The following is a 25,160-nucleotide window of genomic DNA, read 5'->3' as shown; positions in this document are numbered from 1 at the left end:
AAATAGATAAGCCTTCCCTCCTGCACAGATGCTTGCGTGCTCAGTATGCCTAAGGAAGGAAGGCCTGAGGTGTTTAAACAATAGTTTTGAGTATTGAATGCAATTCACATGTTTGATCAAGAGTTTTGAGGTCCAGTGAGGTTAAGTCCAGGCCTTAACTGCATACAGCTTGCATGTAGATTTTTCTGATGATGATTCACTTGTATGTGTATGTCAGCATATGTTATCAGGGAGATTGTTGTAATGCATTGCTAACACTGAAAAAAAAGGTGAACCAGAAAGGACTGTTGAGGCTAATATCACCAAGTTATCACAGGGCCCATCAATCAGTGGAAATTGAGAACCACCTTTTCAGCCACTCTTAGATGAACAATAATTCATCCCAATCCAAATTATTGGATTATATGTTTTCTTTCGAAGATATCTTTAAAAAGACTGGAGAACAGAAGTCTTGTTCGTTGTGTACAGTTTTTCTAGCTGCAGAAAATGGGGAAGAGCGAGCGTTTTCTTAAGCTATTCTGTTGCACTGCTCATCATGAAAAATAGCCCCTCAAATCTCAAATGCTGAAATATGCTGAAGTAAAAATAATTGCAAATAATTGCAAATTATTTTTACACCCTGAAAAAGGGGGGTTAATATTCTGCAAACAACTGATATATAGAAAACTTTCTTCAGAAGCAAATGGATTTCTATGCACATAAATCTCAGTACATACATACCATGGCAAGGAACCCAAAAGTTAACATATTGAACCAAGTTTAATTCTTTATTCTCCCAAAGATAGTTCTTAATTTTCCCCATACTTGTGTGCACATGACTTAATGAGTTTTAGCATATCATGTTCATTTATCAGTTTGCCTCTTATGTAGATAAATCCAGAAATTATTATTCAATAAATAGTATTTTATATGCAGTAAATTCATGCGGGTTCAAACATTGGCCTCATGTTTGTATGCAAGCAGTTATTGTCAAGCTTGATTCTTAGTTTATTTAATTAGTAAAAATGTTGGATTTATTGTAATGTGCCCATAATTTTTACATTGACTGCTACAAATTCAGTTACTCAAACTGCTTCTGCTTTAGCTACTTCCTTTCATATACCTCCAACTGCAAAAAGCCACTTTTTGAAGAGAATTTTCTTTACCTAGTTGTTATTCAGTGATTTTTCTCACCTCCACCAAGTTTTGACAGTTTGTCAGATAACCTTGACCATTTAGACAGAGTAGCATGGACTGACCGTGTGATCAAAGATAAACCTTTTGATTTGTTTTGCTGGAATTGCAATTCTAATTCTTCCACATAGGTACTGTGAGACCACTTGGTGAATGGTAGGTACTTATAAAATCATAAAGATGTAAATAAACTTTATGTACATTATAGCAGATGAGTTGACTGAAATGAACAAAGTAAAGAATGTTTCCTAAAGGAACTTTGAATATGTGGCCCAGAGTTTAAAAGCAATCAAGTACTTTACAAAGATACAATATTCCTATGTCTCATCTCAAAATTTTGTTAAGACCCAAAGGAAATCTTCAAGTCAGTCGATAAAAATTCCGATCGTGTTGCGTGCAGTTATTGTGTTTGTGTTTCTTGCTGTATGCACATGAATACCTGGTGTCAGTCAATGTACTTTAATGATATAAAAAGAGTTCCTAGTTTATTCTGGTAATTTCCTATTCATTACTTTAGCAAAAGAGTTCTTTGGTGAGTTCAAAGTGTGTGCTACAGAAATACTGTTACAGCAAAGATACATTGCATAGTTATATTTGATTTTATCACCTTTCAGTTCATTAATTCATTTTCACTGGCATTGCAGTTCACTTGTAAACTTCCAGATCTCTTAAAAATTTCAGAGACCCACTATTCAAAAGAAAAAGCTTGACATATTTTCCTTTTTGATCTTAGAAAATAATTGGACAACTCAGTGTACTAAAGTGAGTATTGTTCTGAACTGTTGATTGCTTCGGGATTACAAATGACGTTTCCAAGTTAGAAATAAGATTCTGGTACCTCATAAATCAAGGTGGTTCTCAGTCTTGTCAAACAAACTTTTGTTTAGCCATTCTAGCTCCAAAATTGCAAATCTAATGCTATTTTAAGTCAATTTAAGATGTGTCTTTAAGATTTCCTTGAAAAGTGTGTACTTTATATTGTGGACTCATTATTGCATGAACAAGATAAGTACTATCAGTGAAGAAAGAATGTTTTTTAAAATCTCAAAATGCTTTCTATTAAGCCTTCCATAAAATGTGATAATACAAATAAGGGGTGTCCCTTATTTCTGTATTTGAAATTCCCTGATCAGATTCACTTTTAGCTATGACACGGAAATAAATATTTTTCCTTGAAATGCTATTTGACTCATATACAATGTTCAAATCCAATCCCATATTATAATAAAGCATTAAAAAAGGCAATTTTAAAAAAAGGAAAAATTTCATCAGTTTCATATAACTTTGAGGCACAGTTAAAATGTGAGCATTGCAGTTGAGTGCGTTTTGATTTACTGCAAAAATGGGTAATCATAGATGCAGGCTTTTGGGAATTCCAGTAACATTAGCACTAAATTTACTTAATTGCGTTGCAAGATTTGGGGTTTGGGGAGGCTTTTTTGCTTGTTCGTAAAAGTCAACTCAGTCTCTGGGATGAAATGAGTTAATAGTTCCGGGAGAGTTATCAGAGGGTAGAAAAGAATGTATTGTTCCTTTGTATTTGAGTACATGCAATTTGGGACATTGGTTATGTAACTTTCTACCTGTCAGTTGAAGAAAGTTGCATAGGGGTGGAGAAACACTAACAGGGTGGTGATCCTCCTGGGAGTTGCACAACTGATCTGTGCCTGCTAGCAGCAATTTCACAGCTTACATGGGAAAATGTGCATATCGCTTCTTACAGCAGCTTTGTTTTCACTAATACCGTCATGCCCTGTGAGGTATAGGAAGGAATCACTTTTACGTTAGGTTTCTAAACATTTCAGGAGACGGTTTGCTGTGAAAATCACATTCATATTCAGCACCAATGCCAGAATATGGGAGTAGCGTCATTTGAGGTAGTATAATTTTGGGACCTCTCAGTCTGTTTTCTTTTGTCTTCTGTTGGAATTGCGCAAGAGAGAAAGTAACTTCAGATATAATAACACTGGTAATTTCATTGTTTGTAATGTGCAATAATTTTCCTATTGGCTCCCAAATGTCTTAATTCAAGAATAATGGCTAAATTATTTATTTTTCTAAAATAAAATGGAGGAGTTATGAAATTTACCTGAGGAACCATTCCTTCTCTTAAATCTCTTGTGCTCTCAACTTTGGCTTACGAGCACAGTGGGTATTTTTTTATTAACTTGCCTCAAATGACACACCGTTATATTGCATCCTGTGTAAGCAGCATCATAAGTGTGTGTTGACCTTCTTCAGTTACTGTGCTGAATAACTGTCAGCTTTTGGAAAAAATAACATTTTAATGTAAACACCAGGTAAAATAGAGTTCAAAATATGTGTGTGTCTGTGTATAGGTATATATGTGTAAAAATTCTAATCAACAGTAGTGAAACTTCACCTTCTTTTGGTGTTTAAATGTGATGTCTTTTTAAATCAGGAAAAGCTGCAACTAGGCTGTTTTCCTACTTCAGTGGATTGCAATATTTTCCCTCTAGAATTTACAGGCACTTGTAAATATACCTTCAGTAAAACTTTTTTTATGGACATAAAGGTTATGTGTGTGAGTGCCTAAGATAAAAGTGATATTATGCAGTGCAGTATAACATAGAGGTGTTATAATACATCAATGGCAACAGTTTATTCTAAAATTTACAGGCGGCCATGGTAGATTTCTGCCATCATGTACTGTTATCTCGTTCAGACCTGAATGTTTACATTCAGCATATAGTTTCCTTTTCTTAAACAGAAACACATTCATACTGAAGTAATGCATCTATATTTGATTTTTATATTGGTAGCATTCTGTTTGAGAGATCTCCTTCAAATAAATTACTCTCAAAACATGCTGATAGCTGTACCTTGATACGTGCTTGTGTTTTGGTGTATGGGCAGTCATCAAGACAAGGACTTGCTGTATGATGCCTGACAGTGATTCTTTGCCATCATAATAAGTAATATGGCTTTAGCAGTGACTGTAAAGGAGAAGGATTGTTTTATTCTTGATGCAATGCCAACTCTAGTACTAATTCTCCCTACTGCTTGCTGTGCAAGAGTCAGAGTCTGTTTCAGGACTTGCGAACTACTTCAGTGTGGCTGAACAGTTGTTCACACAAACAGCTTCTACTGCATCATGTTTAACGCAATAGCCATTGAAAGTTTTTAATCCCCCTAATGAAATACTCATGTATTTGCTCTTTCAGTGGCGGGATAAAAAGATGCAGGTGTATGGCATCTGAGACAGTGTTTCTTCAGGGCTTGAAGATGAAGCTGCTTGGGTGGACGAGAGGTTACTAATGCTTGTGCTGAAGGAGAGTCAGCCTTGCTCTGGGTCGCCCCGAGGCCACTCAGCAGTGACAGCCAGGGTTCCAGTCAGCAAATGAGTAGTTCTCAACTATCTGCAATTGCTCCATCATGTAGTTGCTTGCAAAGAAAAGTGGGTAGGGAAAGCTGAGGGGTATGGTGGGACACCACAAGACATGGTTTTGAAGATGGATGTAGAAAAATGGAAAGTTTCATGGTAAAGAACACTTAGGATATAGAAGGAGGGAGCAGGAATGAGATGAAGGGGACTAAGGGGGATTATAGGGAGAGCTGAAGGAATCACACCTAAAACCTGTGCAAGACCAGAAGGCATGGTGTTAGTTTTGTAAGTAAGAGATGGGGTTGGGAAAGAGGAGCACACAAATAGTACTGCAATGAAAAGAGAAAGAAAGAAACCAAAGCTCTGTTGTTACTTATTGCCTCAGACCACTTTCTGTTGAAAAACTCTACCTGATCCTTAACCTTCCACATTTGATTACCTTGGAAGGCCACAGATACCTTTTGTAACAGATCAAGGTCCTTGTGTAGAAGACAACAGTTTTACAGATTATTTTTTAGTATTCTGAAATTTCAGATAAAAGAATGCTTTTTTTTTTTTTTTCATTTCCCATGGAACTACAAAATAGCTTCTGCACTTATGACAGCACTGTGGACTTTGCCATTAATGCATGTTTCATTGAAATGCTGTATTAACTCTGGTAGTGACAAAGATGTTTTGTCAATCTGTTTTTACTTGTCTGAACACTGTGACTATTGAGTTCATATTGCTTTGGTAGGATTTTGATATTTACAGATTGTTAATTAATTAAATTGAAACATAATCAAAAGATATGCTCTCCACAACTAATTAATAAAATGCAAAATGAATTTTTCTAATTAGGATTACTGTTTATTATGTTTATTGCTTCTTAAAACCATAATCCTAAATTACTATTTTATAGTACTGTAAGCCTGATATGCCTGATTTTTTAAATACCTTTGCTATGTAGAAAACTTGCCCAGCAGGTATGTTCCCTTTTTGTTTTTTTCTTCCCCCTGGCTGTGTCATCTTCAGACTTTTTCTCTTGTCTTGGGTTGTTTGAATTTCATCTTGCACTTCTTGAATGTCTTTTCCTTCTTTATGGTGGGAGGGGAAAAGAGAAGAGGTAGAAGCTACATTTTCTTTGCTTTTGGAGCTAAATCTAATGACAGCTGTACCGACAATTTTCTTCTGTGTTTACATGCAGCCAGGAGCTATGGGCGGAGAAGAGGTAAAAGTATTTACTAAATGTTTTGTTTGCTGAATAGTGGGAGAAATAAATATTTAGTTCTCTTATGATGTTACCGATTTTAACATTATTTGATCAGTTGTATAAATCAGTCTTATGTTTTTCATTTGCAAAACATCTCCCTTTTAATAGCAGCTTAAAGCAATGGTGATCTTGAGCTGATAACTTCAAGTGTGTTACTAGTGAACTGGAGGATGACTGAATGTAAAAACTCTTTCATGACACACATTTATGACTTGAAATGCATAGTGGTCAAAAAGGACAGATTATTTTCAGCTTTGTATTTTTGGTGTAAGTGCAATGTTTAACTAGTGCATTGAACATTTCAAAAATACTTCTTAGATGGAACATCTTTCACTGAATATCACACTTGAGTATTATATTGGAGGTAGAATCAGCCTTAGATACAACATTGTGAATACCAATACTAGTAACTGTCCTCAAGAGTGAACACTAATGATGACGGTAATAAAAGACACAACATTTGAGCACATTTTAACTTTATCATAGACAAGCCTTAAAAAATAAAAGCAGACTGAAAATATTTACAAACGTTCAGCGCTGCATAAAAGTTTATTCTGAGAGATTAATGAACATGGACAATAGCAAGCTTGCTGACTACCAAGAAAGCTACAAATGTAGCTTACATTTATGTGCCACTGGTTACACAAGCAGGTTTTTAATTGAGAAAATAGCAGTGAAGATTGCAGCTTCTAACAATCAGAGTTGGGCAGTGCCATCTGTCTGGGGTACTTTGGCATTAAACTTCATTTTATTGTCTTTTTTCATGTGTGTTCTGTGATAGCTGTGCGTGTGACATTGCTGCCTTTTTAAAATGTACAATTTGCACCAGGTTTGTGAAGAAACCTAGAGACAAACCTAGCTGTACAAGCAAACCAATAGCATACGAGTATCTTTTAGTTCATACATCTGTATGGATGGTAGTAGGCTATAAAAGCTACACTAGCACAGATAATAATACAGAATTTGAGGTGGTTTTGGTCAAAGCTGATTTTAGTGTTTGACAGCTAAACAAAAAGGAAATAGTTTTTCCCCACAAACTTACCTTCCTGTTTTTCCCTGCCTCAATAGAACAGGCTATTGTTAACAGATGCTGACGTTGATGATAACAGATTCGATGTTGAAAGCATCCTAATACTCCTACTTTTTCAGTGCTCTTATGGTACTGAAACAAATTGGCAAGTAAGTGGAGTATATAATATTGTATACTCCCTGTGCATGTAAGCAGTTTAATTTGATTTTAAGGTTTGGCAAGCTTTTCCAGGTTAATCAAATGGCACCAAAGTAGGGAAGGAGGTGGGAATCAGTGGGACATTTATTACCTGCTTGCAGCACATGTTTACTTGTAGAAGTGAAATACAGTGGTGTGGCAGTAACTGTGATGAATACAGTGTAGGCTGTTTTATAGAAATTACAGTGATGACAAAACAGGGCAAACAAGTTCTGAATGTGCTGGGCTTTCAGATTTTTTTTTTTTTCTCTACCAAAAAGCATGTTTCACTCCATAATAAGTTTCCTGTGTGAAAATCAGGCTTTTCTGTAGCAATAAATAGATTTATGTGTGCGTGTGTGTGTGTGTCTTGTCATTAATGTTAGGGGTTTTGTGACTTGCGTTATTTGTACAATATGAAAGTCTGTGATACTCATGCTTTTTCATTACCTTGAATTTTAGAGTGCTGTTTTGAGCTTTCTTAACATTAAGAAACATGAAATTCTACAACAGTCTATTAAAAACATGATTCATTGTATATCAAATATTCTCATATATCTCTCTCTACTGTTGTTTTTTCCATTTCCATTGTTGCAATATGCAAAGTACTCAGGCAAATCTGTGCAGGGAGTCATGTTTATTATATGTGGATATTGTATTTAGCATTTAATTATGTCACTGTGACTAAGCATCTTCAGTGGGAAGGTTTCGTCAGAAATTTCTTGGGGCTTGCCATGATCTATCAGTTCTTTGCTTGATCCCCAGTTTTCTTTGAGTAGAGGTGAGCATTTCCTTGTAGGTATCGTGGTTAGAGCTGTTGAGTCATGTTGCTTTAGGTACCTGGTTTTTAACTTTTACAACCAGTTTCTCAGGTATAGATATCAGCACAGCTATGGGAAATCAACGCAAAATCTATTCTGCTGCACTGACAAGGGCACACAACTAAAACATAAGGCATCTAGTGGTTTTCCCATATTACTCTCCCAGAGATTTGCCTCTGAGGGTTTCTTGAGGTGATGTCTCGGTATTAATCGCTTCAGAATGGGTTTTTCTAATGTTCTTGCTCATTCACTTTTTGAACTTACGTAAACTTTCCAGCATCCTAAGAAGTCTATGACAGCGGGTTCCACAGCTTGACTTGCTTTCAGTCTTGCCACGTGTTGATTGTATCCACTGCACTTTATTTTCCACTTACTGGAAGAGACAGTGAACAGTTATTCTCTATTCCCTTGTCTGTATGTTTTCCATTATTTTAAATATATACTTCATACATGTAATTATACATTTTTAGGTCATCTTTTGCATTTACTTGAGTACAGTGCTTGCAGGCTGTCAGTCATTTGGCATAAGAGGAGAAATTTTGGTTTTTAAGCTGCTGTGCATTTTTATTATTTCCTTCAGCCTCCTCTGTGCACCTGTGTTTTAGTTGAACACATTGTTCTAGCATCTGTTAATTTCATGTGTCAGCTTCCATTAATGGCTCATGTTTGTTTTATTTTTTACAAGAAAGTAGGTTGGGGTGTGTGTGGGAATTAAAAGATTATTTAGCTTCTTAGTAATGTCAGTCTTTTATGGATGTTTTCTCATTTCTTATTTTTCAGTGTGTTTTCTGATTCAATATTTTTATGCAGTTTTAGCCTTCCTAATTATTATTTCTCTCACGCATGTGTTCTCTTTTAAGCTGAAATGCTCATGTTTATAAATGTGCATGACCTGTTTGTCCATTAATGGGATATTCATCAAATAGTCTTTCCTGGTTTATGCTCTAATCCCACCATTTTTTACAACTAATTATACTAGACTAAAATGTGGATCCTTCTCTGATTGTGGCATTTACCTTTTTTAATGTCGGTGCTTAAAGGCACAGTAGGTTTTTTTTGTTTCAGTGGAATTTTGTATCCGAGATCTCTCTCAGTGTTGTGCATTTTATATACTCTTTCTAATCAGGACTTTCCCAGTGCTTGGTGCTTAGAAAAAATCAGACTGATGTTTTGTGTCAATCACATTTTTGCTTGTTTTTGTTTGTTAGCTTCTTTTCCATATAGTGGATTGCTGCTGCTTTTCTGTAATCTGTCCTTTGCTGCTGGAGACTATTACTGATATTTTCAATGTATACATTTTTCTGAATAGTGTCCCTTTGCATGTTTTGATTTTTCTTCATGCCCCTTGCTGTTGATAGGAGTATGGCGTTAGTTCTTTCTTAGGTCTTGCTGGAAGTCAGTTTCATGTGATCCATTAACTTTGAATTAAATTCTGTGCCCCTATAAACTGTTTGTATCAAGTAATTATAATTCCATCCCTGAGAGCAATCCTCCATGACATGAAGGGACAGTTGGCATTCTCAGGGCTGAGATGGGGTTCCCATTTAGACATCTGTATACATTGCAGGATTTAATTTTCAACTCTGCTATAGGGAATTATTGTATTCTGAAGTTGGCATGTTCTAGTGTTGCTTATATAGAAACTTTGAATATTTCTTAATCTTCTGGTTAATAAATCTGTTCTTAAGGTAATGTATGTGTACTTTGGTAGCAAGCAACAAGTTAATTGCATCAGATGATCACAAATTAAATTAATTTTCATTAACAAACTGAATAGCAGCCATTTAAATTGCTTTTTATTAATTCATTACTGAAAGGGTGTTTTAACACTTGACAGGCTGCCCTAGATAACAACTTTCATCTTCAAGTGCAATTTATTTAATAAGATTTTAAAGATATTTTTTTTCGTGTTAGATAACCATCTTGCTTCACCTACATGTTTAATATCCACAACACAGGGCTCTTCTACGTTTATTTTGCCATTTTCCCCCCTACTCAGACTGGTCCTCTATTCACTCAAGGGGGAAGTGATGCAGCCCTTGCGGCTAGGACCCTGTAAAGCACTCTGAAGGAAATTGTCGTGCACTTAAAAATCATTCCTTCAAGATTTTTTATGGAAGATTTAAATCCATAAGAACTATTTTTAAATTTAAATCTTACAAAAGTTGTTTCCATAGTTATGACACACAATTACATCAGATAACTGGCTGGTTTTCACTGCTAGTCATTTGCAAGTGTTTGTTTTAAAGCTATATTAGGTTTATTGTCTTTAAGAATAATATGGTCTTGGAAAAATAGAAGCAAAACTAACGAACATCATTTGGATAACTGGACCACTTAGCTGGGCCCCTTTATGTAAATTCTGTTAAAGCAAAACGTTAAAAGAATAACAATTTTTACTGAAATATTTAATTCTCCAGGAAACAGCGTTAACTATAGATACTACAAAATCTGTTACAGGTCGGTCTTCACTCTTTCCTTTTGAAGATGGCTTCCTAGATGACAGTCATGGTGATCAGTCTTTATCATCGGGTCTCAGCTCTCCAACACGATGTCAGAATGGTGAAAGAGTGGAACGCTATTCTAGAAAGGTGTTTGTTGGAGGTCTTCCTCCTGACATTGATGAAGGTACTGTGAACAAGTTACATTGGTGAGGTGTGGGAATTGGCTTTCATACAGTTACTTTAAAAAGGTCCAATTTTCCTAAAATGAAATGTGTTTTCACAGGTATGTTGCTTGTAGTGCTCCTGGCATTATTTAAAGCAAACACCACCACCTGCAGCACCTCAGAATTTAACTGACATTCTTTTCTGCTGTAGATCAGAGGAGATGGAGACAGAAATGCCTTCATAGCAGGTCATTTAATCTGCAATAGCAGCAAGCGTTCCCATGTATGTAAAGTGGGAAAGCTGAAAAAGGGAACTTTTTGGTTACTGTCACTCTGTAGTGTTTACCAGTTTTTTTTAAAAAGATGTGTTTGACTTTAAGGACTTTGTTAATACAGTCCTTACCAAAATAAACCAGGTTTTAATCAGCTCTTATATCCAGCATATATGCAGTGTTCAGTTGACAAATGTAGTGCACTTAATATGGTTACAAAATAATAACGAGCTCAGTAGGTATGGTCAGTTTTTTTCTCCATCCTAGTCAATTTCTGCTCTATTTATGTGTGCCCTCACCCACACTGACTCCCAGACCAAAATGACAGGTTTTGTTGTATTTTTCATAGTACAGCTGGAGTACACCATTATCTGGCTTCAGTTGGCTTATATAGGGAATTTGAGGAGGCCTTGTAATGAAGAGAGGGATCTCTGAATCTGATCTATGAAATTGAGGCCTAACTGACATGCAATTTTCATAAATAAATTATATGAGTTGCCAATCGGTGGTTTACAAACAGCTCAAATACAGTTCCCCTGTCACATGGTGAGTTACAGGACTGTTGATACAGGGTCTGCTGGGTAATCTGGATCCCCAGCTGTAAGAAGCAGGAGGCCAACAGGTACAATTGATGTGAATGTTGCTGGGTCGCTCAGAATAAAAATACATGCCCAGCCTACCCTGTGAGGAAGTTACATGGGCTCCTGGGAGCAATAACACCTTTTTTCCTTCAGCTCCTGCGTTACGCAATATGTGTTTTGTGGCTGTAATCACTTGGAAAATCTGGTGAACAGCTCATGGGGTGAGATAAACTGAACACATCCCAAACAGCAAGCAAACAATTAGAAAACCATTGCCTTAGTCTTCAAACTCTTCTGACAGATTGTTGCTCTGATCTCTCTAGCATCACATTAGAGACAGTTTTAAAGTAATTCTCTCTTTAAAGTACATAAAGAAATGCATTGATGGAAAAAAAAATATTTTTAAAAAAGAACATCAAACACTTCTTTGTTTCTAAAGCATTTGCATGTAGAACAGAATTGCCCTACAGGATAGTTTGAGATGTGTGTCCCTCAGTGTTACTAAATTGATGTTTAAAAAGCAAAGAAATAACTTGGTAATTCAAGGCAGATTTCCAGAGGGGATGAGAAAGGGGAAGTCCACACAGTCACATGACCTGACACAGTCTGCTTTCTAGGGCATGCTGCAAGGAGTGGCCATGCTGACGTGTAGCTCCTCTGTCAGTCTCATGTGGCTGCATCTGACCCTGCTTTGTGGCTATAATTAGAAATAGATTGCAGCTGAAGCATATTCACTTCTGATAGATCATGTTTGCATTTAATCCTGTTGCAAACTTGCATTAGTGGAATGTAAGGTTACTTTTTTTAAGCAGCTGTGTATAGCATGAAGAGGGAAGAATATTTAGGTAATCCTCTGTGTACACTACTGCAGTTCTTACTTTTCTTCATAAGTGTAGAAAATAGCTTGTTTGGTTTTGGGAATTTTTGAAAGTAAGAATTTTTACTTGCCACTGTCAGTCTTCAGATTCTCTAAGGTGCCTCATTTGTTTTTTGTAGATGAGATCACTGCCAGCTTTCGTAGGTTTGGACCTCTTGTGGTGGACTGGCCTCACAAAGCTGAAAGCAAGTCATATTTTCCACCTAAAGGTAATTAGTTTAAAATACATTTATGCAGGCTCTTCTGGTGAAAGGGAACAATGTCTGCAATGTGGCAATCCATTACAAAGAAAATGTTTGACTCTTCATGACGAATTTTGTCTCTTTCAGTAAGCATGTTTTCAGCAGTTGTAATGATGGAAAAAACACAATTCAGTGAAATGTGGTCCTGTGTGTGTACTTTTCAGCAAGCCTGCGGTCTTTGAATCATGCCTTAACTTACATTAGGCTTACTTTAGAAGGCAAGTTGCACAAATTTCTTAGTGCAGATTCTGTTGCAGTTTGCATCCTGTAGAAACTATAGGCATAGTAGCTGGAAGCCACTGGTGAATTGGGTATGCAGTATTTTGTAGAGAAGTATGAATCCACCTTGTATGTGCTCCAGCCCAAGAAGCTGTGATGCTGCTCAGAATCACAAAGTCTGCAGCAGGGCTCACAGAGAGCTGAACTGCAGCAAGGAACTCTGCTGAGAGAGACGGCATCGTGCACCACAGTTGCAGAGTTTGTAGGTTGGAGCTGATTCGTTTCAGGGTGGTTTAGAGTGTGTGTACAGGTGAGGCAATTTCGCATGCGTCAGCAAAACACTATACAGACTTGTTCTGGTTGAGAAAGAACAGTTTATGGGAAACCTGTTTGGGAGATCATGATATATGCAAGATCAGATTGTTCTTACTGTATCCTAGTCTCTTGTATGATTTTGTATTACACTGTAGACGTTCTATTCTCAGTCACACATGCCTCTTGCATATAGTTTGGGAGTTCACTTGTGATCTGAAACTGTGACATGAAGTTAATCAGCATTTGTGATATATATGTTAATATTTTCTGTTCTCTCTGACCCTGAAAGCTCCAGATTGCTCATTAAGGACACTGCTTATTTTGGCAGAACAGTGGCCTGTTCAGTTAGTGAACTAACTAATACTACAGTATTTTGATGATGTATTTTGACTGTAAAAACCACACAAATAAAAGCCAGCTTAATTTATCTGGAAACTGGAGGGCTGGAGGCAAGATAACTGTGACAAACTCTTGCCCTACAAACAGTATTTGAGGCACTTAAAACCAGAACAAAACCGCATCCATGCTGCCTCTTTCCTGTTCTGTTCTCACAGCTCAGCCTTGCTGAGAGTAGTTATTATGCATAATCTCTTCTTGAGTTTAAAAACAGAAGAAGCAAAAAGAAACCCCAAACCAGCAAGAAAACACCCCAGACTTCAAAAAAACCACATATAATCCTAAGTAAAATTGGTAAAATACATTATTTTCCCTTTTAATTTTAGAGGTCTTTAGAGTCTTCCTGACTCATGAGTTTGGATTGTACCTGCACTTAAAAGTTAAAAAAACCTAACCAAAACAGTAAACCCAGCTTCTTCTTGTCCCTAATATCTCCTAGTAATCTCCACTTTTTTTCTTATTAATTCAATAATTAACTATTCATGGTAGGTCAACATGGGACTTACAGTTATGATCTAGTTCTGTATCTGACAGGAGACTAGTTATACCTCTCCAAACATGTAAAAATGTGTTTGAGCAAGATCTATTTTAGCAGAAGACAAGGGAAAGCAGCCTCACATCTATTTTTGTCATGATTCTAATATAGGAAACAGCCTTCAAAGCCCCTGCCAGTTGTCCTGAACGTCTGTCTGAAAGTGCTAAACATCAGTCAATCCCAACTGTTCCAGATTTATTTATAACTTACTTCTTAGTTATCAATCGGGGCTGCAGCATCATACGTCCTGCGTTCCTGTCTTTGAGATTCACTTACAGTCGAGTTAAGCTCGGGAGGTCAAATGTACTTGATTTACTCTGATCCCAAAGAGGCAGCATCTCTGTAGAAGACAGAATGTCTTTGAGCAGCAGTCAAAGAGTAAAGTTTGAATGTGTTATATTTTTTTCACAGCACTTTGGTCTATTTTATATTTTTAAGGACCACTTATTTTCCAAAGCTGTTACATAGTCGTTGACAGAAGCACCACAATAACATGTCTCCACTGCTGGTTTTCATTAGAAGTTACTTTAGAACTAAAATTGTCTTTAGGAAAAAAAAAAAGCAAACCCAACCAAACAAAACAACCTTTTTTATTTTAAGCTGGTTTGATGCATTATCAGCCATGTATTAAAAAAACAGAATGAAATGAAAAGAGATACCTGAAATTATGCTTGGTGCAAAATTCAGTGACATGACTTATTCAGCTGTCAAATACTCTTGAATTCAAATGTTTTCTCCCTACCTTTTTCTAGATACCTTTGTTTCCATGTTGCATTGCTAGTCTGTAAATTTGCTGACATTTTGAATATGATTCAAGTGGAAAATATGACCCCCAAAAAAAGACAAATTATAGAGGACAGAATGAGTTGGTTTTTGTGTGCTAGCAATCTCAAAGGAAAATGAGAAAAAATGGATTGTTGGAATGCAGGGGAGATTATGGGGAGGCTAATCTTTGTTTACACATTAATAAAGCCTGGCCTTCAAGGCTTCTTGCACTTACTTGGATGTGCTCACTGGCAATAAAAGTGAAGCCTGCTCTTTCTGAAAGTATGCCATCACCTCCAGACAGACTTCTTGTGCCCTTTTGATGGACAGCCTGTTTCATTACTCCTTCATGTCTGTAGGGTCAAGCCAGTGGGCAGTGTCTGCACTTACAGCAAAGTTCAATATTTTCTTGTTTGTTTGCTTTGATAAGCATTCGGAAAGAGGTTTGGAGAGGCCAGCATCAGTAGCTGCTGCCAAGAGTCAGCATAGTCAGCTAAGTTTTACACTGGAGCCATTTTACATCATGTCTTTCTCTTTTCATGGTTACGTCCAGGTGATGACATCCCTCACAGTCCTGAGTGTATTAATGCAGACTTGCAGTTTCCACTTACTGGTTTATTTTATTGTATTTGTGGAACGTTTACTGTGTTGGTGCAATATCTGAATTCCCTTATAGTTACCCTATATTAGGAGCACTTTGTTGATATTCTTAGGGCTAGGAACAAAAAGCTGCAGGACCTATTAGCTGTGGCTAATCTGATCAAGAATGAAATCTGAAAGGTTAAAATGTTGCTTGCAGTCTAGAGACCTTCCCCACCACTGTCACCCCACCAGGGTCTTTATCTAGTTCAGTAAGTTAGGCCACAAATGTGTAGTGATTTCTAGCATGCTGCTTTAGCTAATTCATTAGTTGGTGTGGTTGATTTCCTTAGGTGCAGCACATGTAACCTGTTTTCAGGACTAGCTGGAGTCCAGAAGCATTCCTGCAGTGTTGAGATTGAACAAAGGTTTTCCTGGATTTACCGTTTCACATCCTGAGCAGGATGGTGTCACCTGAGATTGTGTTTAGGCACATTACCTCAGATCTAGTGCTTGACCTGAAGGACGTACAGTTGTGTGTGAAATACATGGAACTGTAATCTCTGGCATGGTGAGATACACCAAGGCTTATTTCAGTGCAGTGCCAGCATTATGATTTTGGACCCTGGGGGTTCACAGGCCAACATGGATGTGTCCACACCATATCCCTCAAACATGTCTGTACTGTCTGTATTATGTTTTCCTGTTTTCCCAGATACTCTAGGTTTTTGTTACCCTTATTGAATCTTGCCTGACACCGTGAGCATGTTTGGGAAAATGCTCTGGCTTGGTCAGTGGTTGAGTTTTGGTTATTATAATAACAAAACCAAAATCACCTGATAGATCAGGCAGTCCTTACAGGATGCACTGGTTGCCAGAGAGTTCAGTATTTAGGTTGCTGGGAGAAGAAGGACTGGTGGTACCCAGCTGTTTTGTCACTGAAAGTGTATATTATGCACTTGGGCAGGAGCAGCTGATAACAGCTGACAATGTGTATAAGAGTTCTTATTTCTATTTCTGAGCATCTGTATTATTGCCTTAACATTTATGATTTACCACCCCCCAACTCCTGTATCCCCCACCCCCTGCAATGCATTGTAAAGTTTAGCACTATGTTTTTCTGTTGGTATCATCCATGCGGTGATTTTAATGCTTTGATTCTGAAAAAGCCAGTTCATTCCCATTGCCTGAAAAGTCTTTGGATTACTACCTTTGGCACTGTTTGGATATGTTAGTAATGGAACTGGTAAAATTATAAATGCCATGTGTTGGTCTTGGGTAAGCAGGTGCCCAGTTTGTGATGTGTTTACTTGGCTTTCAACATATGGGCTTGGAAATTAAATGTGGTTTGTGGCTAAGTATTTTTTGAGTACCTGTGAGATGTTGAGAAATAATGAAATATGCAGTAAAGAATGTTATCAAATGGAGTTAACACATTACCATGGCACAGTCTTACTTCTCTCTGGCAAAATCCAGAAAAATCATATTTTACTGAAACAGAAATCGATGGGGTTTTTACTTATTTGCTTGTCTGAGTTAAGCAATGCTTATGCTCACTGCAGTCATTTTTTTCCTCTTTTTTATTAAACAAATGGTGCCAACTGTTTCAAAACCATTCTTTTATTTTTTTTTAACAATGACTTTAAAAAAGTCTTTACTGATTTTGCTTTGTGGTAACTGATTTTTCTAGCAATCACTAAAAGCTGCACAATGTATTTTAAAATGACAAAAATTATGCAAAAGTCTCTCACTGTTCCTTTGAATTTAGGAGGACTGATGTTTGGATAAACATGAGATTTAGAGTGAGAAAATGAAGCGTGGCAGAGCTTGGAGATAGGATGGATTTGGAGCAGGAGGAATGCTTTGGCCTTGCAGTTGATTTAGATATGTGGTGCAGCAGTCTGATCCTTGTGTGTTTCCTGTGTTCTCTGGTTAGTTACCCTGCTATTTGATAAAAATAAGCACTCCTGTCCCTATTGCTCCAGGGGACAGTAAAGGTGAACAGAATCACAAGAAGAGAATAGTGTATGCAGAGTTTCACAGAGTAACATTATGAAATGATTCTCATACTTTAAAACAGCTGGTGGGACAAACTTCATGAGCCTTCTTGATGATCTGTAAGGGAACACTAGATGGGAACACCATTGCTGGTAGTCTTCTGACTGATGTTGATTTCATGGATGAGGACCATTTGCATTGTTAATTCCATTGCCACTGCAGTGGCAACAGGAGCATGGAGTCGTAATTCTAATTTCATCAGCCATGTTAGCAAGAAGGCATGTGGTTTGTCCAAACGCAGCAGTCTATTGCAGTGAAACTAACTGCTTTGACTTAATTTACCACCAAAGTCCAGCATAAAATGCTTAGCCAATTTTTGTATGGTAAAAACCATACAAAACATTTGCAAGAGTGGAAACTGATATTCCTTTTCCAGAAATAAATTGTGTGGCAAATAGTGATGCAAGATAGTTTTTAAGCTTTGTTTACGTATTTTCCAACACGCATGTGTGCAATATCAGTCTTTCACCCATTGACATCTGGGGCTGTGTTTCTAATCTGTAGTCCCTGTGTGTTCCCACAGTAGGGCAGTACAATCTCAAATCAGTGCAGTTCACGAAAGGTACGGTAGCAAAATGCAGTACATGCTGATCTGCTCTTCTGTGGCTGTGCAACATAAGGCCGGTTGGTTTTGCATAGAATTTTCTTATGTTGCTTCATGTAAGAGAATCTTTGTCCCTAAAACTATGCTGTATGCAATTTCTTTTTCTAGAGGTAAACATTCTCCTAAGTGGAATAGTCTCTTGTGAGATTTTATGTAACAGGCCCAAAGCAAATTATTTTCTGGCTACAACACAAAAGGCAGCTGTTGTCCAGATTTAGATCTCTGTCCTATCAAGAAACTTATCCCTCTCTTAAGTGTGGGGTTTTTTTTTAGTTATCCTCAAGTTGACTTTTAGTCTACAGGACACTCATCCACCAGTGTCCCACCATTTTTGGTAGTTTTGTTCAGATGAATAACATTTTTAGGATGAACAGTTAAATCGCAATGGATAATACGATGTCTGTGTACTGTATGATGTTGTATGTGTACGACAAATAAATTACTAACTTGTCTGGGTTTTTGAACAAGTAATACACATTTGGGGCTGATGTGTCATACAGGAAATAATTTCAGTAGCTCTCCATCACCTACATTCCAGTATTGCTCAAGTAGATTATTTAAGTAGGAAAAGTTCTGTTGCCTCAAAAGTTGAGAGTTCACAGCTCGTGATAGTCCTAGAGTAGTTTTACCAGTGCTAATATGATAAAGTTTACTTATATGATTAATTTTACTGTCAGACTTGCTTGTTAGCCACATGAAATGAAGAGTATTTGATATCTGAAGATGAAGTCTAGTTTCTTATGGCTGCACTTCCAATTTGCTAGAGAAACAACTTGTTTTTACAGTCTTCCTCACTAATGTGCTAGTCCCCAGAGTTTCCAGAAAAAAACCTGTGAAGACAATCCTGTGTGATGTTTTCAAATTCAGCCTTTATGTGTCTGGGGTCTGTCAGGGAGCCTCATTCTTAGCCGACAGTATTGGAAAGTGTTTTATCTAATCAGGGGGTTGACTGCAATTAACCATGCATCTTCATTTTACAGCATTAGTAATGAATTGCTAGAAGAGTTTTGTAGTTGTAACTGTTCAGAGGCTGTTCAGAAGTTTTTGAGAGGCAGCCAGAAGTCAATACAGAAGGTTGTTCTGCTATATTACATTATTACATTCTAGATTCTTCTGCTGGACTCTGTGGTCATTGGAAAAAGATGGGGTGTCTCATAACTCAGTCAGCAGTCTCAGCAAAAGGCCTCGAATTTCCCACATAAAAAATACAGGTTTCTAAAAGACCCAATTGGCTGTCTGGTGGCAATTAAAGAAGGTGCACTTTGGGAGCCCCTATCCTGGCCTGCAGTATTATGTATCCCTTTTCTATTAAATTGTATCTAATGTCTCTCAGTTTTGTGTGGTCTGATGTGCTAGGTAGTATGTTACATGAGGAGAGATACTTGGGCAACATCCATTGCTTCCAGAAAGGCCAGTTTTGAAGCTTATATGCATTACATCTCTACCTGCTGATAGGTGGGGTTTTTTTTTATAAGCCTCCTGACTCTAGGCAGGAGGCCACATGACGGAGTTGCATAATATTCTTTTTCCAGAACAGTGTTTCCATAAATCAGCTATATGCTTTTCTGTTGGTTATATGCCAACAAGGCAGGCTGGTTTCTCTCTCTCCCTGCCTGAAAGCATTAAGATTGCAGTGGAATTTCTTACATTTCACACAAACTATCTATGTTATTAAGGGTACATTGAGTTAAGTCACAGTTGATATTTAAGGCTTCTCTCAATGCTTCCAAAATCTAAAAACAGTTGATTAGAGTCTGGTTCATGCATCTGCTAATCACTGTTCATCATCACAGGCTTTTCTATCAAATGCCTAATACAGTAGGTTCTGTCTAAATAGCAGTTCCAAGCATCCACTTCCTGGACTACCTGTTGCAGTAAATTTGCTTGGGCAGATGCTGAAATAATTGACTGGGATGTGTCACTGTGACTTACCTGTGTATAGTGCCCATGGGTTTTCTTCATTGTTGTGCAGCTGTTACCAGCTGCAAAACTTCCTGAAATTCTGACTTACTTAGCCTAAATATACCTCTGGCTTAAATGGAAACTATACAAGTGTTTGCTTCAATGATGCAGTCATCTGATGAACTAATGCTGGCCAAAGAAAACCCAAAACCATGTCAGACAAATTTACCAATGCCTCTTTTGGACATCATATTTTGAATTAATAAAAGGATGCATTTCAGGGGTATATCTTGGGTATTCTGTAGTATGTAGGTAACTGACACTGACTTACATCAAATTGAATTTTTTATTTATTAGACAATTAATTTTAATAAAGCTGGACTTGGTTGTGATCACAGGTTTTAAATCTTAATGGTCTTAAAGATGATCTCAAAGAGAAATGGGGAACCCTATGAATTTATCTTATCAAAGATGAATCTTGCAAATCACCAGCTATCTAAATCACGAACAGGGTCACGTTCAAACTGTTAACTGTTTTAGCTCTTCAGGAGATGCAGATGCTTTAAGGAGAGCTTAGTTTCACAAAATACTTAGTGAAACAAGCTCATAGAGCTTGATGACTGACTTCATCACATTTCCTAAATAAGAGTACTGAATCATTCATTTTTAGGGATGTGCATCTCTCTCATTTCTGTGGATGGTAAAGAAATATATTAGTCTGATAAACGCTATACTAATTGAACATACTTGTGGAAGCTAATCAGTGCCATAGTTCGATATAAGCATTATAATATACATCTCGCATGACCTACTCAGAAGGTAAAAATATGGTCTGGCATGGATTCCCGCTGGATTTGTAGCTACTCTGAAATGTTTGTATGGGGAAGAAAATATGAATTCTGATATTGAAGTCTCTTATTAATGATACATTTAAACAGTGAATGGGTATTTAAGCTAAAACGAAGTATATTAAATAATTCCATATAGCTACCGTTTATACTGAATTTTCGTATTGGATGATGACTAAAAGACTTCAGCACACTGAAAATATGTCCTTTTATTATTGTCACTTCATAGTACACAAATTAAGAAAATGCTGCTAATTTTCATTTGAATGACAGTCAGTTCACAATATCTAGCTAAGTTTTCTTTCAAAACCCACTAATGCCTAAGAAACAAAAAGAGGTTTAAGGCAGCAGTGAAAGCATTACCTGGAATTTGAACATATTGAAGTACAGAAAAAGCTTTCCATCACTTACCTATATGATGCATCTGGCCCACTGCTGTCAGATGGAAGCACTTTTAAAGCCAAGGAGATTTTACTGTGGTTTATGTCCCTCCCCCCCCCCCCATCTAAATACTAACTTCATTAAATGTTGCATTTTCTTCCATTTTGTGAATTGAAATGTATGAATTGATCTGTGAGGCTCCAGGATAAAAGCAGTGCTTTCAATAGTGATAACTAGGACTTGAGAAAATTTTATGCTTTGCTAATAGCTTGTGCTCTGTCTTGCTAATAACTAATGAAGCACCAAATTCTTCTTCAAATTTAAAATATTCCATTCTTAGGATCACTGCAGTGATCACACAATTCTACTCCTAAAATAATGATACAGTAATATAAAATCAGTGTGAAATCATCTGAATATATAAATCAGCAATTTAATAAATGCAATATCCTCAATTATATCTGTGTTCTCTCAAATCAGAGGTTAGGACTGGCAGTGGGAATGCATTGGGTACTAGAATGATGCTGTGGATACCTCTGCCCAAGGCAGTGTGTATACCTCTTTCCGATTCCAAAAACTGGGAGCAGTCAAGAACTGGTATCTCTCAGATGTCTCGGTTCTGTGGTTGGCAGTTTTTATCTACATTATATCATGCAAATTCTACCTAGTTTTGGTACCACTGATGTGGTTATACCACTGATTATACTGATAGAGTATCATCAGTAGCCTGCTGTATACCAATGGTGGTTGTGCTGTTTTCATTGTAAAAAGTGAAAACCATAATGTCTTAAGAGGATTTGATAAGTCCAGTAATTCGGTTTTTTGTTGTCGTGATGTTTTTAATTCTGCTTTCCCAGGAAAATGCATACTCTCACTAACCAGAAACTTCTTTTTGTTTTGAGGCAGAGAAGTTTGTTCTGTAGCTATGAACAATGAAGCTTTGGAAACCCCTCCCATTATTAAGGCAGGCTTTTCAAGCTACATCTTTTCTATATAGTCAACAAAGAAACTTGAGCAACTAGAACCAGAAAACTTAACCTGGTGATTAAGCTATTAACCGTAAATGCATCACAGCAGCAACTGACAAATTGACTACTTGACTGAAAGGAAAGTCACAGCCTAGTGCAGAAGCTCTGCATTTGGTTTTACAAAATGTCTTGCAACTACAGTTCCTCTCTGGGCATGGGTCACTCACTGTGAAGTGCAGATTATTTATCTGCTCATAGGATAGTTAAAATCATACAAAATAAGAAAATAAGTTCCTGCCTTGGTCTATGTAAATGACATTGGGTAGCTTCTCTTTCTTAGTGAAGTCCTTTACTTTGAATGAAGCTCTTGTCAACAGTCCCAAGTGTTTTGTGCATCACAGCTCTAGTAAGTGCTGTTTCCTTTCTTCTTTAAAAAGAATTTTAAAAAGTTATCATTTAAAATTAAAACCATTGGTATTGCAGCCCCCAAATCCAATTTTATTAACTAAAACTAACTGATTTCAGCTAAAATGTAGCCTTGATGTTTGGACCTTTGCTTTTTCCCAATCTTTGTGTTGAATTTATTTTACCTTATGCTGACACTATGCATGACAGAAGCTGGAATCAAGTGGAAGATTTATAGTTACCTAGAATTTCTCTAGGATGCTTGGAGTAGAATTGGCAAGTGGCTTATTTGTGAAGAAGAGTAACAGGTTTTGTTCAAACTTGGAGATGGATCTCTTTTCAGCCATCTGCAATGTAAAAGCAGCAGCAGACCTGACCTCCTCCCGATGATGACAATAGACTGCTCTGCCCAGAGCAGTCACCATTTTCTATTGCCCTTGAAAACAAGAATTGAAAAATTAAATTCTGAATTTAGTTGTTTTTTTTTTTGTTACGAATGTGAATACATGAAAAACGTGTATTCACATTTATAACAACATTGACATGCTGACCCAGAGACAAAGATAGCTCTTGCCTCATCAGAAATTTAGTCTTTGTCATATGATTAATTCATGTGACTACTCTTATAACTACAGTAAACCAAATTATATATTACAGCCGTTCTTTTATGTTTTTATACCCTTTAATTCTGGCTTATAGCTACTATAGATCATGTTGCAGTCTTAAGTTTTAAATTCCTGTGACCTTTGAAAGAGGAGACAACCCTATAAATTTACTGTTGCAGCGTTTCACAGTAGTGTAGAAGTAGAATGCTGGATAGACAAGAGAAGCTTTTGTACACTTGTTGAATATTCTTTTAGTGGGGAGGGGGAAAAGCATTTCAATGTTTTCAATACAGGTGTGTAGGAATATTTTTACTACAGGACAGACTGAGATGGTGTGTGTATACTGGTTTTTCCCCATAAGCAGAGAAAGACGTGAAGTAGAGATGACAAGCAAATCCTTTCTGCTTCTTGACATGTTTTGGAATTGAAAGAACTTCATGAATCTTTAGCTGTATGTATTCACTACAGCACTATCAAAATGTTGTCCTTTCTATGCAGCAGAGAACTGCAGAGGAAACACTGGGGCACCTCTCCCATGTCCCAGAAATAATGCCATGTTGTCGTAGAGCAGGCATCCTCATGGAGGCAGCAGACATTCTGTGGTGGGGAGTTGTGTTGTGGATTTTTTAGTTTGTTTGTTTCATTTAAATTGAAGATGTGGGGGAAAATTCTTCGTAATATTTATGACAATGTTAGGAAGTTTTTGACTTCTCTGTTATTTGTAATATGGTAAGATCATTAGTAGTAAGAGTTAAATGTTAATTTCCATTCTTCTAGTATTCTCATTGAGGGGGCTATTTAATGGTAAAATCGAGATTATGAAGACATGCAGTTTATTTTAGAGAAGCTACTGATAAACTGAGAACCTCAGTTTTCATTCAACTCTTCCATATGATCTCCATTATTTTTCAATGGGACTGAGGATTATATGGTACATACCTTTAATTAAAAGCAAACAAAACTCACCTAAAACCTGTCTTTAATGTGGCATATGGAGAATTTCTTACATTTTGGACTACTTAGTCTGGTACTCATGAGAAAACGCATAAAAATGAATAGGAGTCTCACTGCAGATGTGAAACTGTTCAAATTTTTTATACACCTTTTGATTTTTAGAGAAAGGAATCAGCTGACAGGGGCATACACTGCTATTTAAAATTAGACTGACTAAAAGAAATTAATCTTTGCAGCCCTGACTAATACATAATTTCACTCTTCTGCAGTAGCTAAGTGAGATTACAGCCCTTTCTATTTTGAGGTTTCTAAAGTATTTAAAGCCTTTGATGTTTTTGAGACTCCAGTCATGTCACTGCAATGTTTAAAAGAAAGTCTGCATTTTTTAACACTTCAGATTTTTTTTTTTATTTTTCAAAAATGAGTTTCATTTTTAATAGTTGTTTCATCTTCAGGTTTAGAAATGCGTTTTATTCATATTCAAAGCATCTTCTAATAAGATTACTAAGGGCAACTGTGAGCAATAACCTTGTGTCATCACATTAACTGATTTAGAAATCTGGTTCACACTGTTTCTAAATGTTCCTTTGGTTGAGTGCTTCTAAAACAAATTTATTCTAAAAGTTCTAGTAAATACAACCACAATTAAATACAAAACTATTTTTAAAAATGGGGGGGGGGGGAAGTGCTACTTCTATTTCATGGAAAAAATTAAGTCTGTTTAACTCTACTTTTTGGAGGTAGTGATCTCAGCCATCTAACAATAAACCCAATAACATGAGATTAGAACATTCATCTTCTTTGCCAGTTTAACTCCATCTTGTTTGTTACATAATAATATGAAGTAGATATATATATAGAGAGAGGGAGAGAAATATTTTCACAGGAGAACTTAGGTGGATGGTAGATTTTATTGTAACCTTTGAGCCTATAAAAACATCAGAGAAGACACTGTCTAAACTTTAAAAAGAATGAAAGAAAATGTGCTTCAAAGGTAGTTTAAATTTTTTCAAGTAGTTCTTCCATTTTGCATATGAAATGGGTATGTGTGATGACTCAAAGACTGTTCTGACCTGTTATGCAGTACGTAAAGAGAAGAGAAAGTCCTCTTCATTCTCCTAGTTCTGCCACCCAACATCAGTGCTTGAAAACTGAAAACACATGACCCTTAGAATATGATTCCTGTATCTGGTTTTGTAAGTACGTTTATGGAAATTTTTGGAATTACGGATTTGAGGTCAATTACA

The 25,160-nt window shown here is 36.8% G+C and overlaps 1 protein-coding gene and 1 long non-coding RNA gene across 10 annotated transcripts in view; one reads left to right on the top strand and one right to left on the bottom strand.

The window, feature by feature from the left end:
- CPEB3 (cytoplasmic polyadenylation element binding protein 3) overlaps positions 1 to 25,160 on the top strand; it is a 93,179-nt gene that overhangs the window by 49,524 nt on the left and 18,495 nt on the right. For 5 of the 9 annotated variants that reach the window (XM_062619430.1, XM_062619431.1, XM_062619427.1 and 2 more), the window contains exons 5-7: positions 5,706 to 5,729; positions 10,260 to 10,427; positions 12,257 to 12,346. The exons of 2 other annotated variants lie outside the window; for them this stretch is intronic. In XM_062619430.1, the coding sequence (XP_062475414.1) occupies positions 5,706 to 5,729; positions 10,260 to 10,427; positions 12,257 to 12,346 (282 nt within the window). The remainder of the gene's footprint in view (positions 1 to 5,705; positions 5,730 to 10,259; positions 10,428 to 12,256; positions 12,347 to 25,160) is intronic. 2 more of the 9 variants (XM_062619429.1, XM_062619426.1) reach the window with 1 other exon arrangement.
- On the bottom strand, positions 10,178 to 12,476 carry LOC134164054 (uncharacterized). The gene is made up of 2 exons (XR_009964982.1): positions 12,139 to 12,476; positions 10,178 to 10,502 (listed from the first exon to the last, which is right to left on the bottom strand). It is a non-coding gene; the product is annotated as an uncharacterized LOC134164054 (long non-coding RNA).

This window comes from Pezoporus occidentalis, unplaced genomic scaffold, assembly GCF_034315485.1.
Source record: "Pezoporus occidentalis ecotype Australia unplaced genomic scaffold, CSIRO_AGI_Poc_V1 ctg210, whole genome shotgun sequence".
Taxonomy (NCBI): Eukaryota; Metazoa; Chordata; class Aves; order Psittaciformes; family Psittacidae; genus Pezoporus; species Pezoporus occidentalis.
Note: the sequence above shows the minus strand (reverse complement) of the source record. Positions and strands in the feature narration are given on the sequence as shown.